The sequence below is a fragment of the Eublepharis macularius genome, chromosome 3 (genome assembly GCF_028583425.1).
Source record: "Eublepharis macularius isolate TG4126 chromosome 3, MPM_Emac_v1.0, whole genome shotgun sequence".
NCBI classification, from domain to species: Eukaryota; Metazoa; Chordata; class Lepidosauria; order Squamata; family Eublepharidae; genus Eublepharis; species Eublepharis macularius.
The window spans coordinates 53,899,626-53,918,128 of record NC_072792.1 but is presented as its reverse complement, the minus strand read 5'-3'; the positions used below and the strand labels follow the sequence as shown (position 1 = coordinate 53,918,128).

At 42.2% G+C, this 18,503-nt stretch overlaps 1 protein-coding gene across 2 annotated transcripts in view; it reads right to left on the bottom strand.

Annotated features, from left to right (window-relative positions):
- The window catches only part of MGAT4A (alpha-1,3-mannosyl-glycoprotein 4-beta-N-acetylglucosaminyltransferase A), a 102,155-nt gene extending 89,783 nt beyond the window's left edge, over nucleotides 1-12,372 (bottom strand). Inside the window, exons 1-2 of one of the 2 annotated variants that reach the window (XM_054973487.1) lie at nucleotides 12,198-12,372; nucleotides 3,011-3,339 (exon numbers count right to left, since the gene is read on the bottom strand). In XM_054973487.1, coding sequence (XP_054829462.1) covers nucleotides 3,011-3,104 — 94 coding nt within the window. In that variant the 5' untranslated portion in view covers nucleotides 3,105-3,339; nucleotides 12,198-12,372. Of the gene's footprint in view, nucleotides 1-3,010; nucleotides 3,340-10,549; nucleotides 10,628-12,197 lie in introns of those variants that run through there. The other variant, XM_054973488.1, reaches the window with a different exon arrangement.
- Nucleotides 12,373-18,503: the final 6,131 nt, after the last annotated feature.

Here is an 18,503-nt window from a genome sequence, read left to right as displayed (position 1 = left end):
CTTGGGTTTGGTGGGTGCAAAGTGCATACGCTTGCTCTCTCAGTAGTCTAAACTGGTCTACTCCATCTTCTGGAGAAAGGCAGGGTCTTCTCTAATTTAGAGAAGGTTAAACTCCAAAGCAAATGGAGAAAAGACCCCTCTCCCAACTCTCCTCAAAGACATCTTTTCATGTTAGAATATTCAGGGAAAGGGAGAGTTGGGCATACATCACAAACAGCTTGCTAATAAGGGAAGCCAAAATCCCACACCACCTCCATTTTTAAATGAATGTACAGTTCAAAATTATTTCTAATTTACTAAAAGTTTACGTATTTGAGGTGTTTTTGTCATAAAAATTGACTACATAAAATTATAACCCAAACAGATTACATTTGCTTTTTGATATATGGCCAGACTCCAACATGCTGGATGTTGAAAAACCAGTAAGATTTTGTTATAGTTTAATGGGCTTTCCAATTCCTCATACAATCATTTTCCAGAAAACTATTCCATTTTCTAGCCTTTGTATATTCAACTAAATAAATTTGTAGAAGATCAGCAAGGTTAAATTCTGTTAGACACCAAGATGCTAATTGTGCTTTTTTAATGGTCATGTATAATGTAACTGATTTAATGGTATATTGCATTATACTGACAGAACCTCATACTTTTTAAAATATATAAGCCTTATTTAGGAAAGTTACATGCTGCTTCTCCAGAAACCTTCCTGAGATACTTCACAAGAAATCCAATAAAATCACAAAAACCACCCCCACAAGTATTACCAGCATGAAAACAAACCTTAAAGACAATGTACCAACTTTCCCCTTTGTTATTCTTCCAACACTCTTTCTAGTTTTTTTTTCTAGTTTATGCTCTGTTTTTTACTGTCCTCTCTACAGAACATGTTATTTTTTGACTCATGGTATTGCCTTAGTGGTTTGTTCTTTTAAAATAGGAGGACTCTAGGCAAGGGAAGAGAAATATTTTGCCCAGGCTGATTTTCACTGCGCATTTGAGTAAGTACTGGGTGCTTCTCCCCACACCCTCAAACACATTGGCAATAGCCTAGGATGGATTGCATAGCATTCTGCCTTTGTATTAAACACATTTTTAAGAACATAAGAAGAGCCCTGTGGGATCAGACCAGTGATCCATCTAATCCAGTATCCCATTTCACACAGTGGCTGACCAATTGCCCTGGAGGGCCAAAAAGGTCACAGTTGCCAAGGCCTTTCCCTGAGGTTGCCTCCTAGCACTAGTTAGTATTCAGAGGGTCAGCATCAGGTATTCTTCCAAAGCTTTCACTAAACAGAGACAACAAATTACCAGTCGATGCTTGTTATGTTCTTACATTTGTTTTCTGACTAGAAAATGTCCTACTGGCACCATGAAAAGTAACAAACAGACAATTCCTCTCTGATTGTTCTGCACAATGACAAATATATTATTAATTTGAGTAACAACATAGGACTACTGCAATGCATTTGGACTGATTTATATCTATATTAGCACCAGTTCACATGAGCATTACCAAAAATAGGACTGGGGGAAGAATTTATCGGAACAACATTGCTGTTGCCATGGCCACTGCACAAAGGAAACAGTTTTGGTGCACTGAAATAAAACAAACCTAAAGCTTGTATTGTCGAAGGCTTTCACGGCCGGAGAACGATGGTTGTTGTGGGTTTTCCGGGCTGTATTGCCGTGGTCTTGGCATTGTAGTTCCTGACGTTTCGCCAGCAGCTGTGGCTGGCATCTTCAGAGGTGTAGCACCAAAAGACAGAGATCTCTCAGTGTCACAGTGTGGAAAAGATGTAGGTCATTTGTATCTACTCAGGAGAGGTGGGGTTGAGCTGAGTCATCCTGCAAGAGTTTCCCAGGGTGTGGAATGCTAATGGCGGGAGGCCATTATGCTAATGGCGGGAGCCTCCTGCCATTAGCATTCCACACCCTGGGAAACTCTTACAGGATGACTCAGCTCAACCCCACCCCTCCTGAGTAGATACAAATGACCTACATCTTTTCCACACTGTGACACTGAGAGATCTCTGTCTTTTGGTGCTACACCTCTGAAGATGCCAGCCACAGCTGCTGGCGAAACGTCAGGAACTACAATGCCAAGACCACGGCAATACAGCCCGGAAAACCCACAACAACCAAACCTAAAGCTGTTATTAGTACTGATCAACTCACCACCTAAAATTAAGATTGATTATTTATTAAGATGTACCATCAACATTTCCTATGGACAAAGATTTTTGTGGAGTCAGTGTTGATATCACCAGCATATTCCATTTTTAAACAGCAAGTATTTTTAAAGCTTTAGATTGGGGAGGATATTTAAATGCAACATACTTTTCAACAGAACCCTTTAGACATCTCTTTGCATGCCACAAGTAGGCCAAGTTATTAGATAACCACAAACCCCTGTCATGCCACCTTCTAAATTATGAGCCAGAGATTAATAATCTTTTGTAGACTTCAGTCAATGGAAAGAAAAAAAGAGACTGAAGACATGACGGTCTGCATTCCCTCAACAATTTCTACAATTCATGCCAAAAGCTCAGAATTGTAGTTACTTTGGGGTTCATTTTATCATCACGCAGAGCCAATAACTGCAGCAATGTGGAGCCAGATCTCTGTGAGAATAAGGCGGAGAGGTGAAAAGCAAAATCATTTCCTCCAGAAACTGGCATTACTTCCTGAAAACAAGTCAAACACAAAGTAGATACTAGTTGCATTTCTCAGAAAATAGGAAATCTGGGGGCCTTCTGTGGAGAAGCGCCCACAGAAGGCCAGACTGTTGAGGTTCAAAAAGGGAGTTGCCTTCCGCTCCTTCCCTTCTATACTCAGATTTAGCTAAGAATGAATATAATCTGATCGCTCTACGTCCATTATACTTTCTTCCAAGTAGAAATAGTCAGCATGTTAGTTTTTAGTTTACACAAGCGTATCTGGGAAAAGCCCACAGATTAATCTGCAGCATTCTCCCAATTACTTGTTTTATTTCAGAAAACTCTTAGCTTACCTTTCCCATTCTGCCATGCCGTGTACCAAGACAAACTGAGGAAAGAGGTGACAAAAATTAACGCGGTGGCCACAGTTCCATTTCGGAGCCTCATCTCATTTCAACATCACACTGGTTTGTATTTGGCCAGCAGCTATCAGGATTTAAGTTTCACCTGTTGGCTCGAAGCAAATATATCCCAACACTAACGCTGTTTAGCCAGTAGAAAAGAGGAACGAAGCAATCTCATTTCCAAGTCACTGAAAAGCCAGCACTGCAACTATGCCGCTGAAGACTGATACTCTCTCTTAGAAGCTTTTGTGGAAGTGACTCTTCATTTTTTTTATTCCCTACACAAAGAAAAGAATACATTTCAGATTTTAAAAATGCATAACATAAATCAATACCAGGTCATAGTACAACATACAAGGAGCAAAGAAACTGACAAAAGGAGCCAAGCATTCAATGCACATGCGATACGCTGATGAGACAAATTTTATTTATTTATTTATTTATTTATTTCATTTTATATACCGCCCATCCCCAGGGGCTCTGGGCGGTGAACAGTTAAAATCGATAAAAACAAGAACTAAAATCAATATACAACAATAAAACAAATTAACAAAGTGCAGTGGTGGGGAGAACCGTCCCCCACCCCAAAGGTGGGAGGCCGATATGGCACAACCCCCTTCAATCACCGAATGCCTGGCGGAACAGCTCTGTCTTACAGGCCCGGCGGAACGATAATATGTCCCGCTGAGCCCGGGTTTCCATTGACAGAGCGTTCCACCAAGCTGGGGCCAGGACTGAAAAGGCCCTGGCCCTGGTTGAAGCGAGGCAGGCTTCCTTAGGGCCGGGGACCACAAGTAAATATTTATTCGCTGATCGAAGCGATCTCCGGGGAACGTACAGGGAGAGGCGGTCCCGAAGATATGCCGGTCCCAACCTGCTCAGGGCTTTAAAGGTAAGAACCAACACTTTGAACCTGATGGTTGTTGTGGGTTTTCCGGGCTGTATTGCCGTGGTCTTGGCATTGTAGTTCCTGACGTTTCGCCAGCAGCTGTGGCTGGCATCTTCAGAGGTGTAGCACCAAAAGACAGAGATCTCTCAGTGTCTGACTTGATCTCTCAGGACACTGAGAGATCTCTGTCTTTTGGTGCTACACCTCTGAAGATGCCAGCCACAGCTGCTGGCGAAACGTCAGGAACTACAATGCCAAGACCACGGCAATACAGCCCGGAAAACCCACAACAACCATCGTTCTCCGGCCGTGAAAGCCTTCGACAATACTTTGAACCTGATTTGGAATTCAACCAGAAACCAGTGCAGCTGGCGCAGGACAGGTGTGATGTGTGACTGGTAAGGTATACCAGTCAGGACCCGTGCCGCCGCATTCTGGACCAGTTGTAGTTTCCGGATCAGGCCCAGGGGTATCCCAGCATAGAGTGAGTTACAGTAATCTAGCCTGGAGGTGACTGTTGCATGGATCACTGTAGCCAGGTCCTGGGGCGTCAGGTAGGGGGCAAGTTGCCTGATCTGACGAAGATGGAAAAATGCAGACTTGGCAACCGCCATGACCTGGGCCTCCATCAATAGGGAGGCATCCAGGAGCACACCCAGACTCTTTACCACTGGCAAAGTTGCCAGAGGTGTCCCATCCAGGGCAAGGAGCTGGATCCCAACATCTGGCAGCCCCCGTCCCAGCTGCAGGACCTCCGTCTTCACTGGGTTCAATTTAAGCCTGCTCTGTTTCAACCATGCCGTCACAGCCTCCAAAGCTCTGGCCAGATTGTCCAGGGCTGTATCTGGCTGGCCGTCCATCAACAGAAAAAGTTGGGTGTAACACTCCCACAGAGCATTTCTGCTCAAGGAAGTGACATGGGAGGGCAGGTGGGCTGGAGCTCCTACTCTCCCTGCAACATGGTTCTGATCCAAATTAGGCCTTTCCAGAACTTTTAAATGGAATTGTCACTGGGAACTTGAAGATGCTGTATGGCTGCATGTCCCCATAGCAAATTCATGTAAAAGATGTCGTGAATTCTTGCCCTGAGCAGTTCATAAATTCTGCCATGTGAAGTTCTATGCGCTGTGCCCAGACATCCCAATAAATTACAGTTTGTTTAAACTGAGGATAGTCTACCAACTGCAAGCATCAAATCCCAGTTAGCATAAAGATCTGTCTACTTTTGCACTCTCTCATTCTATGGAGGACATTTTCCCGAAACTGCTGTATCGGTGGCTACAAGAATTGGCGCTATTTATTTAAATTCATTTATACCCCTCCTTTCTCTGCAACAGCTTACATAATTCTCCTCTCATCTGCAGTTTATCCCCATAACAACCTTGTGAGGTAGGTTAGGCTGAGTGTATGTGACTAGCCCAAGGTCACCAAGGAAGCTTCCATGGTGGAGTGAGGATTTGAACCTGGGTCTCTCAGATTCTAGTCCAATACTATAACCATTACAACACACTGGTTCTCTACTCAACAGTCACCTAGCCTAAACCCAGGAGAACCAGGAGCCTGAACCCAGGAACCAGTCTCCAATGTTCCATTCTGAAGAAATATGATTGAACAGATAGTTGTTCAACAACTTCAATCTTTCTTGGATGAAAAAAATAGCTTAGATTATTTCCAGTCTGGTTTTAGGCCTGGTTATAGGTCCAAAACAGCCTTGGTCACCCTGGTAGATGACCTGCTCCAGGAGACGGACAGAGGAAGTGTAACTCAGTTGATTCTCTGTGGCTTTCAATACCATGGCTGATGGTATCTTTCCAGACTGCTTTTCCAGGCTGGGATTAGGAGCACTGTTTTGTGTAGCTCTGAGTCTACGTGGAAGTTCGGTTTCAGAAGGTGGTGCTGGGTGACTGCTGCTCAGCACCTTGGCCTTGGGGCCCCCTGCCATTTTCCATCATGTGCACTATGGTCTTTAACATCGGTATGAAACAGCTCAGAGAGGTCATCTGGAGATTTGGGCTGGGTTATCACTAATATGCAGATAACACTGAGTTCTATCTTGCACTTCTGGCGGATCTGGGGATGCTTTTGGACCCAGGCCTACTGCTGCATAAGCAGGTGGCAGCTATGGCCAGGAGTGCTTTTTACAAACTTTGGTTAGCCAGCTGTGGCCTATCCTGGGCTAAAAAGATCTGGCCATTGTGGTGCATGCCCTGGTTACATCTAGATTATATTACTACAATGCGCTCTACGTGAGGCTACTCTTGAGAAATCTTTGGAAACTTCAGATGGTGCAGGATGCTGTCGCCAGGATGTTGACTGGAGTGGCTTTTAGGGATTGTATTACTCCAATCCTAGCCAATCTACACTGGCTTCCAATCTGCTTTCAGGCACAATTCAAGGTGCTGATGCTTACTTATAAAGCTCTATATGGTTTGGGACCAACACAGCTGAAGGCTTGCTGACCCCTTTATGAACCTACTCAACCACTATGGTCATCTTTGGGGACCCTGCTTCAGGTGCCCCTGCCTTCTGAGATTAACAGGTGGCAACCCAGGAGAGGACATTTTCAGCAGTGGAAACAAAACACTGAAACTCTGTCCCCAGGGAACTCATCTGCCCCCTTCTGTCGCCATCTCCTGCAAGCGGATAAAGACATTTTTGTTTCATTTGGTGTTTCCTTAGTGATCCCTCCTTTCTTCCAAACGTTTTGTTGTTTATAGTTTTTGTATGTATTTTAGCTCATTTTAATTGTTTTAATGCTAAAGTTGATGGCTTTTATGATGTGATTTTATTTTAATTCGTTAACTGTCCCGTTGGCCCTTGTGAGGTCAGAAATGAGGCGCCGGCGGTGGAGTGGGTGGGGCGGGCCACGAGAGATATTAGAACTGTATTAGACAGTTTAAAATATTTGGGAAAACACAATGAAAAACAAGCTGCATTGATCTTTTTAAATATGGAGAAGACAATTTGAACTGGACATTTATGCTTAAAGTCTTGGAGGATATGGATTTTGGAGGAAATTTTATAAAATGGACAAAATCAATTTATATCTCCCTGACAGCACAATTAATTATTAATGGAGAATTGACTAAACCTTGTAAGACACAAAAAGCAACAAGACAAGGTTGTCCATTTTCTTCCCTTTTGTTTATTCTTGTTCTTGATATATTGAACAGAGACATAAGACAAGATGAAAGAATTGGAAGTATAAAGATTAAAAATGAGTGTTATAAGAGGCTTTGTTGACAATTTGGTGTTGGTTTGGAAGATCCCTTAAAGGGAATTTAAACTTTAATGACCAAACTGAAAGAATTTGTGCAGTTGTGGGTTTTAAGGTCAATAAACAGAAGACTAAGATGTTAACAAAAATATGAAAATACATGACTAAATAAATTGGAAATTAAAACAGATTTTAAAATTGAAAAGAAGGCAAAATATTTGGGTATTATTTTGACAAACAAGAACTGTATGTTGTTTCAAAATAATTATATTAAGACTTGGAATGAATTTTTAGAAAAATTGTTAAGATGGGAACAAAGTTCAATTATCACTTTGGGGAATAATAGCTGTAATTAAAATGAATGTCTTATCTAGAATGTTATTTTTATTTCAGACAATTCCTGTTTTGACAACGGAGGCACCATTTAAACAATGGCAGAAAGATATCTTCAGATTAATATGGCAAGGGAAGAAAACAAGTCTTAGATATATGATATTGCAGGACAAAAAGGAAAGAGAAGGATTGGGTTTACCTGATTTGAAAGTATACTTTGATGCCTGCTGTTTTGTATGGATGAAGGAATGGATTTTTTTAAAAAACAAAAGAGTATTGGGTTTAGAACAACAAGTCTTGAGATTTGTATGGCATGGATACCTGTGGTATGACAAAGCTAAGGTTAATGCAAAATTTAATAACTATGTTAGACATGCCATTTTGAGAATATGGAACAAATATAAACTTAGGATTTGTTCAAAAATACTTTAGAAGAGAAATGTCAGGTTCATTTAAATAGTTAACATATTGTGATATATTAGAATTTTCACATGGTGAAGTTAAAATTAAGAGAAGCTTTGGTAACTGAGGGACACATTTGCCAATGGTTTTCTAATCTGCAAATTTTAGAAAGGTTAAAGTAGACAAGAAGCATTATGATTTTGAGCAATCCAAGACTGAATTTGTGACAGAATTAAGTACAAATGATGAACATGTTATTGCAAAAAATGTATAAACTCTAATTGAAATGCAAGATAGAAGAAGAACAAATGAAATTATCTATGATTAAATGGGCTAAAAAATGGAACATAATAATGGAACAATGGAAACATATGTGGTCAAAAGGGTTAAAGTTTACACTAAGCTCTATGTAGTCTTAGAGAAAAATTTTATAAGACCATATATTGTTGGTATATGACTCCTGAGAAACTGGCCAAAATGTACAACGGTATTTCAAGTTGATGCTGGAAATGTGAACAACATGAAGGAACGTTTTTATTATTTTTGTTTGTTGTTATTTTATTTGGCTGTTGTGTGTGTAGGAGTTTTGGGGGGGGGGTGAGTTTGTCATTTTCTTCATATAAAACTCTTAATAAAAAAGAGGAAATTCTATTGATTGTGCTAGAGGTTCCAGTGACAGAGGCTGTAAAAGAGCCTGGTAATATTCTTGGACCTGACCTTCTATAGTGTCAGCACTGTTGGTAAGAGTGTATTTTTTCAGTTACTTCTGATTTGGAACGCCGCACATTTTGCAACACAGCTGATAAGACTGCATTGAATTATGCTACTGTAACCTCAAGACTAGATTACGATAATGAACTTCACATGGAGCTGCCCTTGAAAATGTCTTGGAAATTACAGGTGGTCCGGAAGCTTGCTACTGAGCCAGCAAGACCACTCATATGGCTGCAGTATTATATCAGTTACAACAGCAAACAGTTTGTTTCTGGTTCAGTGTCCTTCTTTAAAGCCCTTGATGCTCCCGCATACTTTAAGGACTATTTGTCTCCATATAAGCCCCGATGGACCTTAAGATCCTCTCAACAAGGTTTGTTTTCTCTCCCCTTCCTAAAAAGAAGCGAGACCTATGACCACCTGGGCAAGAATATTTTCAGTGGCAGCCCTCTCTCTGTGGAAGGGCTGCCACTTGAGGGCTTCCTCTGCCTTGTACACTTTAGATTGGCGTTCACCTGGTAGGAAATGTTCTGATGTGGGTTTAATTAATTTAATGCCTATGTTCTCATGAAATATAATTTTGGGGGGTTTATATTGGAAACAACTTTTAGCATCATGGAAAAGCATCAAAGAAGTATAAATTAATCAACACTAAACTACTGAAGAGAGCCTCAGGAAGCAGTGATACAGGATTGGCTCCTCTAGTAGTTCTCCTTTGTGCAGTGCTTACATGCCATCAGGGGTCATTTCATAGAAAAAAAGCGGGAGGAACTCATTAGCATAACTCATTACCATATGCCATGCCTCTTGGCATCACCGGAAGTGTGTCGTTAGTATACTTGATTTGCATGTGCCACACCCCCTGGCATCACCTATCCTGGCTGTTTTGGACCTAATTTTATAGTGACTTGTTTGCTGTTTTAGATCTTTGACCCAATCCTGGCCATTGAGGGCCAAAATTGGGCCCAAAATGGCAAAAAGGGTCTGAAAATGGCCAAAAGGGGGCCCAAAATGGTCAGGATTAGGCCGCTGCTGAGTGGGAGAGTGATCCACCACCCGTCAGAGGCCTGATTCGGCCCGTTTCAGCCCCAATCCAGGCAGAAACAGGCCCCAAATGGCCAAGAGTCAGGTGGGTGGGGCCACCTGACATGGGACCTCTTTGGGGAACTGCCGGAACTGCGTTCCTGCGCGTTCCCCCTCGAAAGGAGCCCTGTATGCCATAGTAAAGCAGAGGACAGCATCAGACAGTAACTGTCACAGTGCTGCGTGTAGAGGAAACAAGTGTAAAGATTAGCTGAAAAGTACATGAGGATGGAACCCTTCTACACTCCGGCAAAATTTCATTTCTAAGCATTTTGTTACCATTTTGCGGATAGTAAGATGACACACCAATTTCAATGTGTTCAAAAGATAAATACGAGTTCAAAAGATACTTAACACAAGATGGAAAGACTATCATTGTTGAAATATTACGTTTTAGAAAATTTAGAAAATTTGTTTCTATTTGAGCTCACTCATTTCTGCTATTTTGTTTTTTCTCCCTCTTTACTTCCAATGTAACAACCAGTTTGAGAGACCCAATCCAGTGACAAGGAGCACAAGGCAGAAATAACCAGTTTCTCCTTTACACAATTCAGACAAATCACAAGCTCTTGCTTTTCTCCCTCTTTCAATTAAAAAAACAACACTGGTATTGCTAACTGGCATGTTGTATAGAAATGAAGAAACAGTGTTACTTTCTATATAGATTCACAGGTGTACATAAATCACATTCAACAAAGGCTTAGAGAAAGAGAGAGAGGTGTGCAACCAGAACATTCAGCATGGGAATAACTGTAAGAAAGAAAGCAACACATTACATGTAAAAAGTTTTTACTCAGTTGTAAACACTTCTGGAGTTTTAAAAGCTACATCACCACAAAAGGACAGTCACCTGATTCAGCAAGGATTGTCCCAGCCTCTGCATCAGTTCCCACATGCACAAGAGGGCATCATGCAAGGCTTAGTCCTGATGTCACAGACTTCTCTTTCAGGCTGCCACACTGATCCTACAGTCCTATGCTCTATGGAAAATCAAATGATTTTTGATTTTGCTACTACAGACTAACACGGCTAACTCCTCTGGATCTATGCTCTATGGAGATACTGGATCTTGCCTTTATGCACGCCCTGGGACCCCGCAGATGATCAGCACAGCCAACACTGGTAGCGCTAGTTACAAGTTTGGCAGTGAAGGGGATGAATTCAGGGACCCCTTGCCTCACTCAGCAATACATGGGTCAAAACTGACAGCATAATGCCATGTGCTTGGCTAGCTTATACACACAGACCCTATGCACAGCAGCAGCACACATGAATCTGTGGACAAAGGCCTAAGACTGGACTGAGCCTACTATCTCCCATTCTAATTCTGATAGGTATCCTGCCTTCCACAAGTATCACCAAGTTTTATCCTAAGCAGTTTTAGTTGTTTAAAAAAAAACACCCGAAGAACAGACATTAAAAATTGTGGTCCCACTGCCATGTTCCTCTCTGTTCCCTCTTCAACGCATACGTAGCATGTCCCTGGGCGCGGGGAGTCGCAAGCACAAGGAACAGCGAGGCACAAGCAGCGAACACAACTGGTCAAGGAGCAAGACCAGATGGCAACGGAAGCTATGAAACAGGTGGAGCGGCGACCTGTACACCGAACACCACACGACAGTGTTTTTCATACCGCGCTCTCCCGCCTTCTCCTCCTCCTTTCGCGCACAGAGCGGGGACCTTCCCCCGTTTTGTGCCTCCCGGGCGCCCCTACCAGAGCTCAAGCGCACCCGTCTCCTCCGCCCGCCACGACCTCCCGCCGGTTCTCCTGTCCGCCCTCACGCGTTACGCCATCGCTCACCGTCCCGGCCAGACCCCCCACCCCGGTCTCCAGCGCGCACACGCCGCTCTCCTCTCCTCAGACCCCTCCCGCCAAAGAGGCAGCGCGTGCGTCACGCTGTGACTTTTCCTGCCAGGGAAACGCAGCCGGAGGAAAGTGCCGGGCGAGGCCACAGGGCACCAGCCCGTCCTCCCTCCCCCGGTTTCTCGAAGGTGCACACGCCCCGCGAGTTTGCCGGCGCGCGCTCGCTCCCGTGTCCAGCCGGCTGCGCCCGCTCCGCCTTCCCCTCTCGCCACTCGCCTGTCACTCCATCAGTCCGTCCCCGTCTTTCCAGTCTCTTCGTTCCTTCTCTCCCTCGCTGACCTACGCCTGCGTGCGCGCAGAGAGCGAGCGAGAGTGTTGTCGCATTGCACAGCCCGCTTACCCCTAAGCAGCCGCACCGGCTGACTTTGGCAAGGTGATGGGATGCAGCCCAAAGCGCTGCTGGCCTGCCCCTGCCTTCCCCCCAAGCCAGCCAGCCCGTCTCTTCAGCACCACCAGCATCTGGCAAGAAACACGTACGACCAAGATGTTGCAAGGGCTCTTCAGCCCTGGAACGGCTCCACCTCGGGCTAAAAGGCGAAGCCCCCGAGAAATAGAAAAAGCAGCCTACGGGGCAAACCACCGCCTCGAGCGGCCGAGGAACGCTCCTCGTCCGGTTCCTCCGGGCTGCGCTCACCTTGCTCCCGGAGGAGCCGCCCTTGGCTCCTGCAGGGGGAGCTGCGGCTCCTTGCGCGCCCGCGCTCGCCAAGCAGATGGCGCACGAAGAGCTCGCGCCAGGACCGCGGCTGCCTCTGCATAGAAATCCCTGCCTCCGTCCGCTGGTGCCGGCGAGGGGAACGACTGGATCCAACGGAACGCTTGAAGCACCCGCCTCCTTTCATCTTCTCACGCTGCTATTGGGCGAAGCTGGTCGAGAGGCCCACCCAATCGCCGACTCGCGTTGGTTGGTCCTTTCCAACGGATAGAGCAGACAGATGTCACTCGGGGCGGAAGGTGTTATATATAACGAAATCTCGCGAGTTGTTGCTTCTTTTCAGTTGATAGTCGAAGGCAGTTGTGTGGGTTAAGGGATGGTGAGGAGCGGGATGTCACCTCCTAGTTCCTGGGTGTTAAAGCAGAGGCGAAGCGACCTAATTAGTGATGTTGGTTCTTGTGGTAGCAACTTTTGAGACTCTTATCGTTTGATTTTTTTTTGACTAGGTCATATTTTGCTAAAGACACTTTTAAAAACGTTTCTTTAAAAGTAACTAATATGGGATAACTTGCAAAGATGGATGATCATATATAGTGCTGTGGGATTTAATTTCAAAAATGAAGAGTGTTCCTTAAGCAAATCTAGAAATACAGTAAAGAAAAAGAAGACTAAACAGTTGTTGAGAGCATTTTGTGTGTACTGCTGTCTGAAGGTAGTTCCCACAAGAATAGGGGGGAAAACCTGTTGGTTACAGAAGAAACTGTTTTCAAAGCTTGAAAATGTCTTTGTGTTTTAGTTAGTCACTGCACTGGTTATTATTTTAGCAAGCAGGTGTTTTTGTCTGCTTCACAGCCTGGTGTAATCCTATTTATGCAAAACTAAATTCAGTCAATGGGTCTAATTTCCAAGTAAGAGTGATTAAAACTGTAGCTTTACTAGTATGAAATACTAAACCGAATTGGATCACAAAGCAGCTGTTTAGGGCTGCCCTGAGGTTTTGCGCTGCATGATGCTGTCATATCTGAATGGCTGAGATAACTTTCACAAAGTTAAATGAGAGCAAGGGTAGGATATGCTGACTGTCTTTATTAGGGTGGTGCATAAATGGGGTCACATTTTTTTGACAAAATTTACCCCTTATTATGGTGGCTGAGGGAGGTAGACCTGCAGAATGGGCTAAAAATTTCTACCTTTTTTTGCACAGCTGAAATCTTATTACTATGTTAGTTGAAACTTAAACTTAACTGAAGCTGTTATATGCTGAACGGACTTTGAGCAAGTAATTTTCCTAGAGATATTGTGACTTATTGTACAAAGTTATGGACTTTTGATTCTATCGTTTTGAATATTCCAGTTACTGTCTCACTCTTTTAGTCTTACTCTTTTTGTAATGATTTTGTGATTGTTATAATAAAAAATATTTTTTAAAAAATTTACCTTTTCAGCATGAGGACAAGAAGCACTGACCTCACTTGACATCATAATATAGCCAACTCTGATAAGTTACTCTGTTTAGAATGATAACGGCTCTTGAACTTCCTTTGGTTTGTCTTTATGGTGTTATGTGATTAAGTTGTTAAGTAACAACAAAGTTGTTAAGTGACTGAAACTTTTCAGCCCTTGGATGCACACATCTTTTGCACACCAAAGTTTGTGTCCAAAAGTTGGGAGAAGATGACATCATGTAACCTATCTGACCTGACCACATATCACAAAGAACTTCCTACATAGCCAAGCACTGTTATCCTATTTTGCAGCACTAATACAAGCAATGGGTGAGGGTTTTTTTGGTTAAAATATCCTCTGTTTCAGCTCAGACCTAGAACTGAAAAGCTTGTTCTAAAACTTTAAAATACCCAATATGTCTTGTGGTATTATTTTTAGAGTGTAGGAGAACAAAGTGCCCTCCCTAAAGTAAAAATGTCACTGGCTCAACCTTCAGGTTTGCATTCTGATAAGATCCTCGAAGGAATGGGAAAGGAACAGCAAAGGGCTGCAAGATCAATTAAATGGCAGAGTTAAAGAGGTAAGTTTTTGTCAAGTAGAAATTTAATTAGTTCACCTTTAAGAAATTAGAAGCCCTCCAGGAAGAAGGAAGTATCAGAAGACTTCAAAGAGAAAAGAGGGAGCTCAGACAAATGCCAGTAGAAGGGAAGATTCCCTACTCCTCTTTTGAAGAAAAAAAATTGAGTGCAATCATAAGCAGAGTTGCAGCCTTCTAAGTCCATGGAAGTTGATGACCATAAAAGTGTAACTCTGCAAGGAATTGCACTAATCCCCCCTCTCCCATTTTTTCTTCTGGGCTCTTTGGTTTAGCATTCTAGTTAATCACCATCTTGTTCTAGAAATATGACTCCACAGGAAGTGAAGTACATTTTTCTTTTGCAGTTAAGAAAACAAGCCAGCTTACAAATGAACTCAAGTTGTCTATTCTGTTTTTTTCCATTCCTGTGGCCAAATTAGACATGATGGAGCCATCATTCATCTGCCTGTATGTCTAGTAGGTGGTCTTACTTTTAACAGTGTAAGGAGGAGATGCACTCAAGTGTTATCGATCAAGGGCTTGGCTTGAAGAACATTGGTAATTAATCAACACTAGCAAAGGGCACACATCAATTAAGCTAATTTATTAAGAGAGTTTGCAAAGATTCAAACTAATGTATCTGGAATGATTTCTTCAGCTGGCCAAACACAGGTGTAGAACTCTGCTGGTAACCTTGCCTTTTGTGCTCTTTTCAAAGATAGCAGATTAATACAAAGTTCTGTCATTACCTGTTTTTGCTAGGGGAGAGGTCTCCATCATCTTTAGTAATTTTCTCCTCTGCAAGCAGAGCCTAGCTCCTTTGGGGGAAAATGTCCATCCTGTTTTAAGCTTTTGGATAAGTTTTGCATATATGGTGTTTCTGGAACTGGTCTGTCTTGGCATCATGGGCTGCTTCCACATGGAAATTATGCTCTACCTTGCCTGCCAAACTGGATTGTCTGCCTTCCAGGTTTTCTCCTGTTTTGCTGCAATCTTTCTCAAACCTTCTTTAGTACAATCTTTTTGAAAAGATCACAAAAGGTGGGTTTGCTCAATGAGTGGGTGGGAAGGTATGGATTTTAGATTTCCCTGCCCACATCAACATAATTTTCCCTCACTGTCCCCTCATGTCCATGATTGCCCTGTGGGCTACCAGAGGGCCTATTGCTGCTTTTGAAAATATTGGTAGTTGATGCATTGCCACGGGGGAGCCTTGACACCTTGCTCTATTGTTTGTTGGATTGTTTAAAGTTCCATAAGTATAGGACTAAGTTCATTTCTCCCTTTGTAAAGGATCTGGCCTGTGTCTCTGTTCACTATAATCTACAGATCTTTTTGGCTGGAAATGATCATAATAGTACTCTGGCAGTAGCCAAATTCTTCTCCCTATGTGATTAAATCTAATAGATAACCATCTTGAAAGTACTTTTTTACCACACTTTCACAAGCATGGTCATGGAAAAGAATGGTGACAGTGGTTGTCAAGTTATACTTGTTACAGATGCCCATGGCAATCAATGAACTGAAGAATGTCAGTGGTTCTATAATACAAATAAATTTCAAGTTTCCACAACTAAGATATCCTTTCCAAAATATGGGGATATTTCCCCCATCCAATTTAGTATATATTTTTTAAAATCCATCGGAATGATGAGCGATTACTACTAGCAGAAATAAATAAGGAGTTGTATGAGAAAAACTCTTTGTGCCTCAGGATACTGTTTTCTCACTATTAGCTACAAGAAGCTTTCATTCTAAATCAGTGGTAAACTAGCCATTCAAATACTCCTCTGCCCTTACAGTGAAGTGCTGTGAGCTAGGGGGTCTCTTTTCATTCGTCCCACCCCCAACATCATTGCTATTAAAATTTGAAGCGTCTACGAACAAAAAGGACTCATTTCAAAAATCTATAATATTTTATTACATACAGGAAACAAAAAAAAATCAGGCTTTTCTATCAAAATGGAAACAAGACTGGGAACTTACAATAACACCAGAACAATAGACAAGGATTTGGACATTGAAACTCTTCAACTCACCAGTAATTAGTACCAGACTACAATCCTTTAAAATTGTAACTCATTGGCACTACATCCCAAAAAGACTAGCTGTAATAACATCCAAATATGCTTCACTGTGCTGGAGAGGATGCTGGGAAATTGCCACGTATGCCCCCTGCTGGTGGAAGTGCAACAAGATAGTTGACTATTGGAAGGAGGTGTTGAACTACATGTTCCAAATAACTAATTATATAGTTTCTCCATACCCACAGTTAATTTTTTGGACTTATGGCAATATTTTAAAAAAAAAAACCACTATTAAAACAAGAACTTATATCAAATCTTTTAATTGCAGCAAAGACTGCAATCACTGCAAAGTGGAACGCAAAAACAACCCTGACAGTAGACCAATGGGACCATTGCTAAAATCTGGGACCATTTTATAATAGAAAAAATTACAGATGGTCTCTAATATTCAATTGGCAACGTTAAAACAACACATTTTTACAAAAAATGGATGCCATTTATTGACTTTAGAACTAAAAATATTATAGAGTCATCCAACACATTATAGCGAACAATATTAGAAACATAAGGAGAGAAGAAGAACCAATAATTTTATAATTTAATGTCAAATCTCATACTTAATAAAAACATATTTGTAAAAAAATTAATCTGTATTAAGCATTGTAATGTGTATGTTTATGTTTATATATTGACATAATCCTAATAACAATGTGTATAGCATTTAAGAGAATTTGTTAATGCTAATGTTAATGTATGTTTTGGAAGAAATGTAATTAATAATTTTTTAAAAAAAGAAAAGCGTGAAGGGCCAAGAACAAGCAAGAGTGAACATTAAAGCATAACTGGCAGGCAGAGTTACGTAGCAATTAATAAACCACTTTTGAGGTTGGTGACGTGCCAAAGATGAGAAGCTTGATAATGACAGAGGTTGTGTTGCCAGCGTAATTTATGTCATGATTATGATGCCTCTATTACTATGATTCATAGCCTTGAAAGGAACAAAGCTACAAATAATAAAATCCGACAAAGATACGCTCCATTCTTCTTATTCCTCCAGGTACAGTCTCACACCAGTATTTAGAAGAGCAGGGTACATATGTTAATATACTTTTCAAAATCCATTGCTCAAAGTGTCTCTTACTCCTGCTAGTTAGCAGTAAAAATTTAAAAAACACATTATGCTATTAAAAGTCAATGGGAAGATTTTCTGCTTCTTGAAATATTGGGAGGCAATCTTCTTTCAACCAATACTTTCAGTCAACACAGGACAGTATGAGTGATTTTAGTCTTCATAAAACATTGAGTGCATTTCTGTTCAATAGCAGGCTGTGACACCTTTCTGTGTTCCCTCTCTGGAATGCAAGGCCTATTACTGTGGGTTTTGTATTTAGCAGAGCTCACACACTGAGGAAGAAGTATAAAATACAATGGAGTAAAGCATCTTCTCCTAATGGATTCTTGGGTGAGTCTGATTATCTAGACCAGGGGTCCCCAACCTTTTCAAGCCTGGGGTCACCTCTGGAATCTTTTAGTGGGCACAACCTACTCTAAGGTTGTGCGTAGCTATAAGGAACTCTTCAACATTTCAGGCAGAAATCCGGTTTAACAGGCTACTTTTTAAAATGAACATATTTTAAAAATATTTTCTTGCATACATACAGTATCACAGTGATACTGTACAAATCTTTGAATGTGGAAGCTACTGTGGCACAGAGTGGTAAGCTGCAGTACTGCAGTTCAAGCTCTGCTCACAACCTGAGTTTGATCCCAGAGGAAGCTGGGTTCAGGTAGCCGGCTCAAGGTTGACTCAGCCTTCCATCCTTCCGAGGTTGGAAAAATGAGTACCCAGTTTCCTAGGGATAAAGTGTAGATGACTGGGGAAGGCAATGGCAAACCACTCCGTAAAAAGTCTGCCAAGAAAAGTTTGTGATGTGACTCCCCCCATGGGTCAGTAATGACTCAGTGCTTGCACAGGGGACTACCTTTACCTTTTACCTACTGTTCCTGAAGCAGTTTTTAAAAACTTTGCATAGCCCATGAGATCTCCATTGGTCCCTCTGTGCAAAAACCTCATCTGGCCCCATCCACTTTCTTAAAACACTTGGCTGGCACCAGGAAAGATGTCAGTGGGTGCCATGGTGCCTGTGGGCACCACACTGAGAACCCTGCTGCTGTAGACCATGTTCAGACTGGCTCTTGAGCTGGTTTGGTGGCTGAAACCATCTTGGTCGCTCAGGT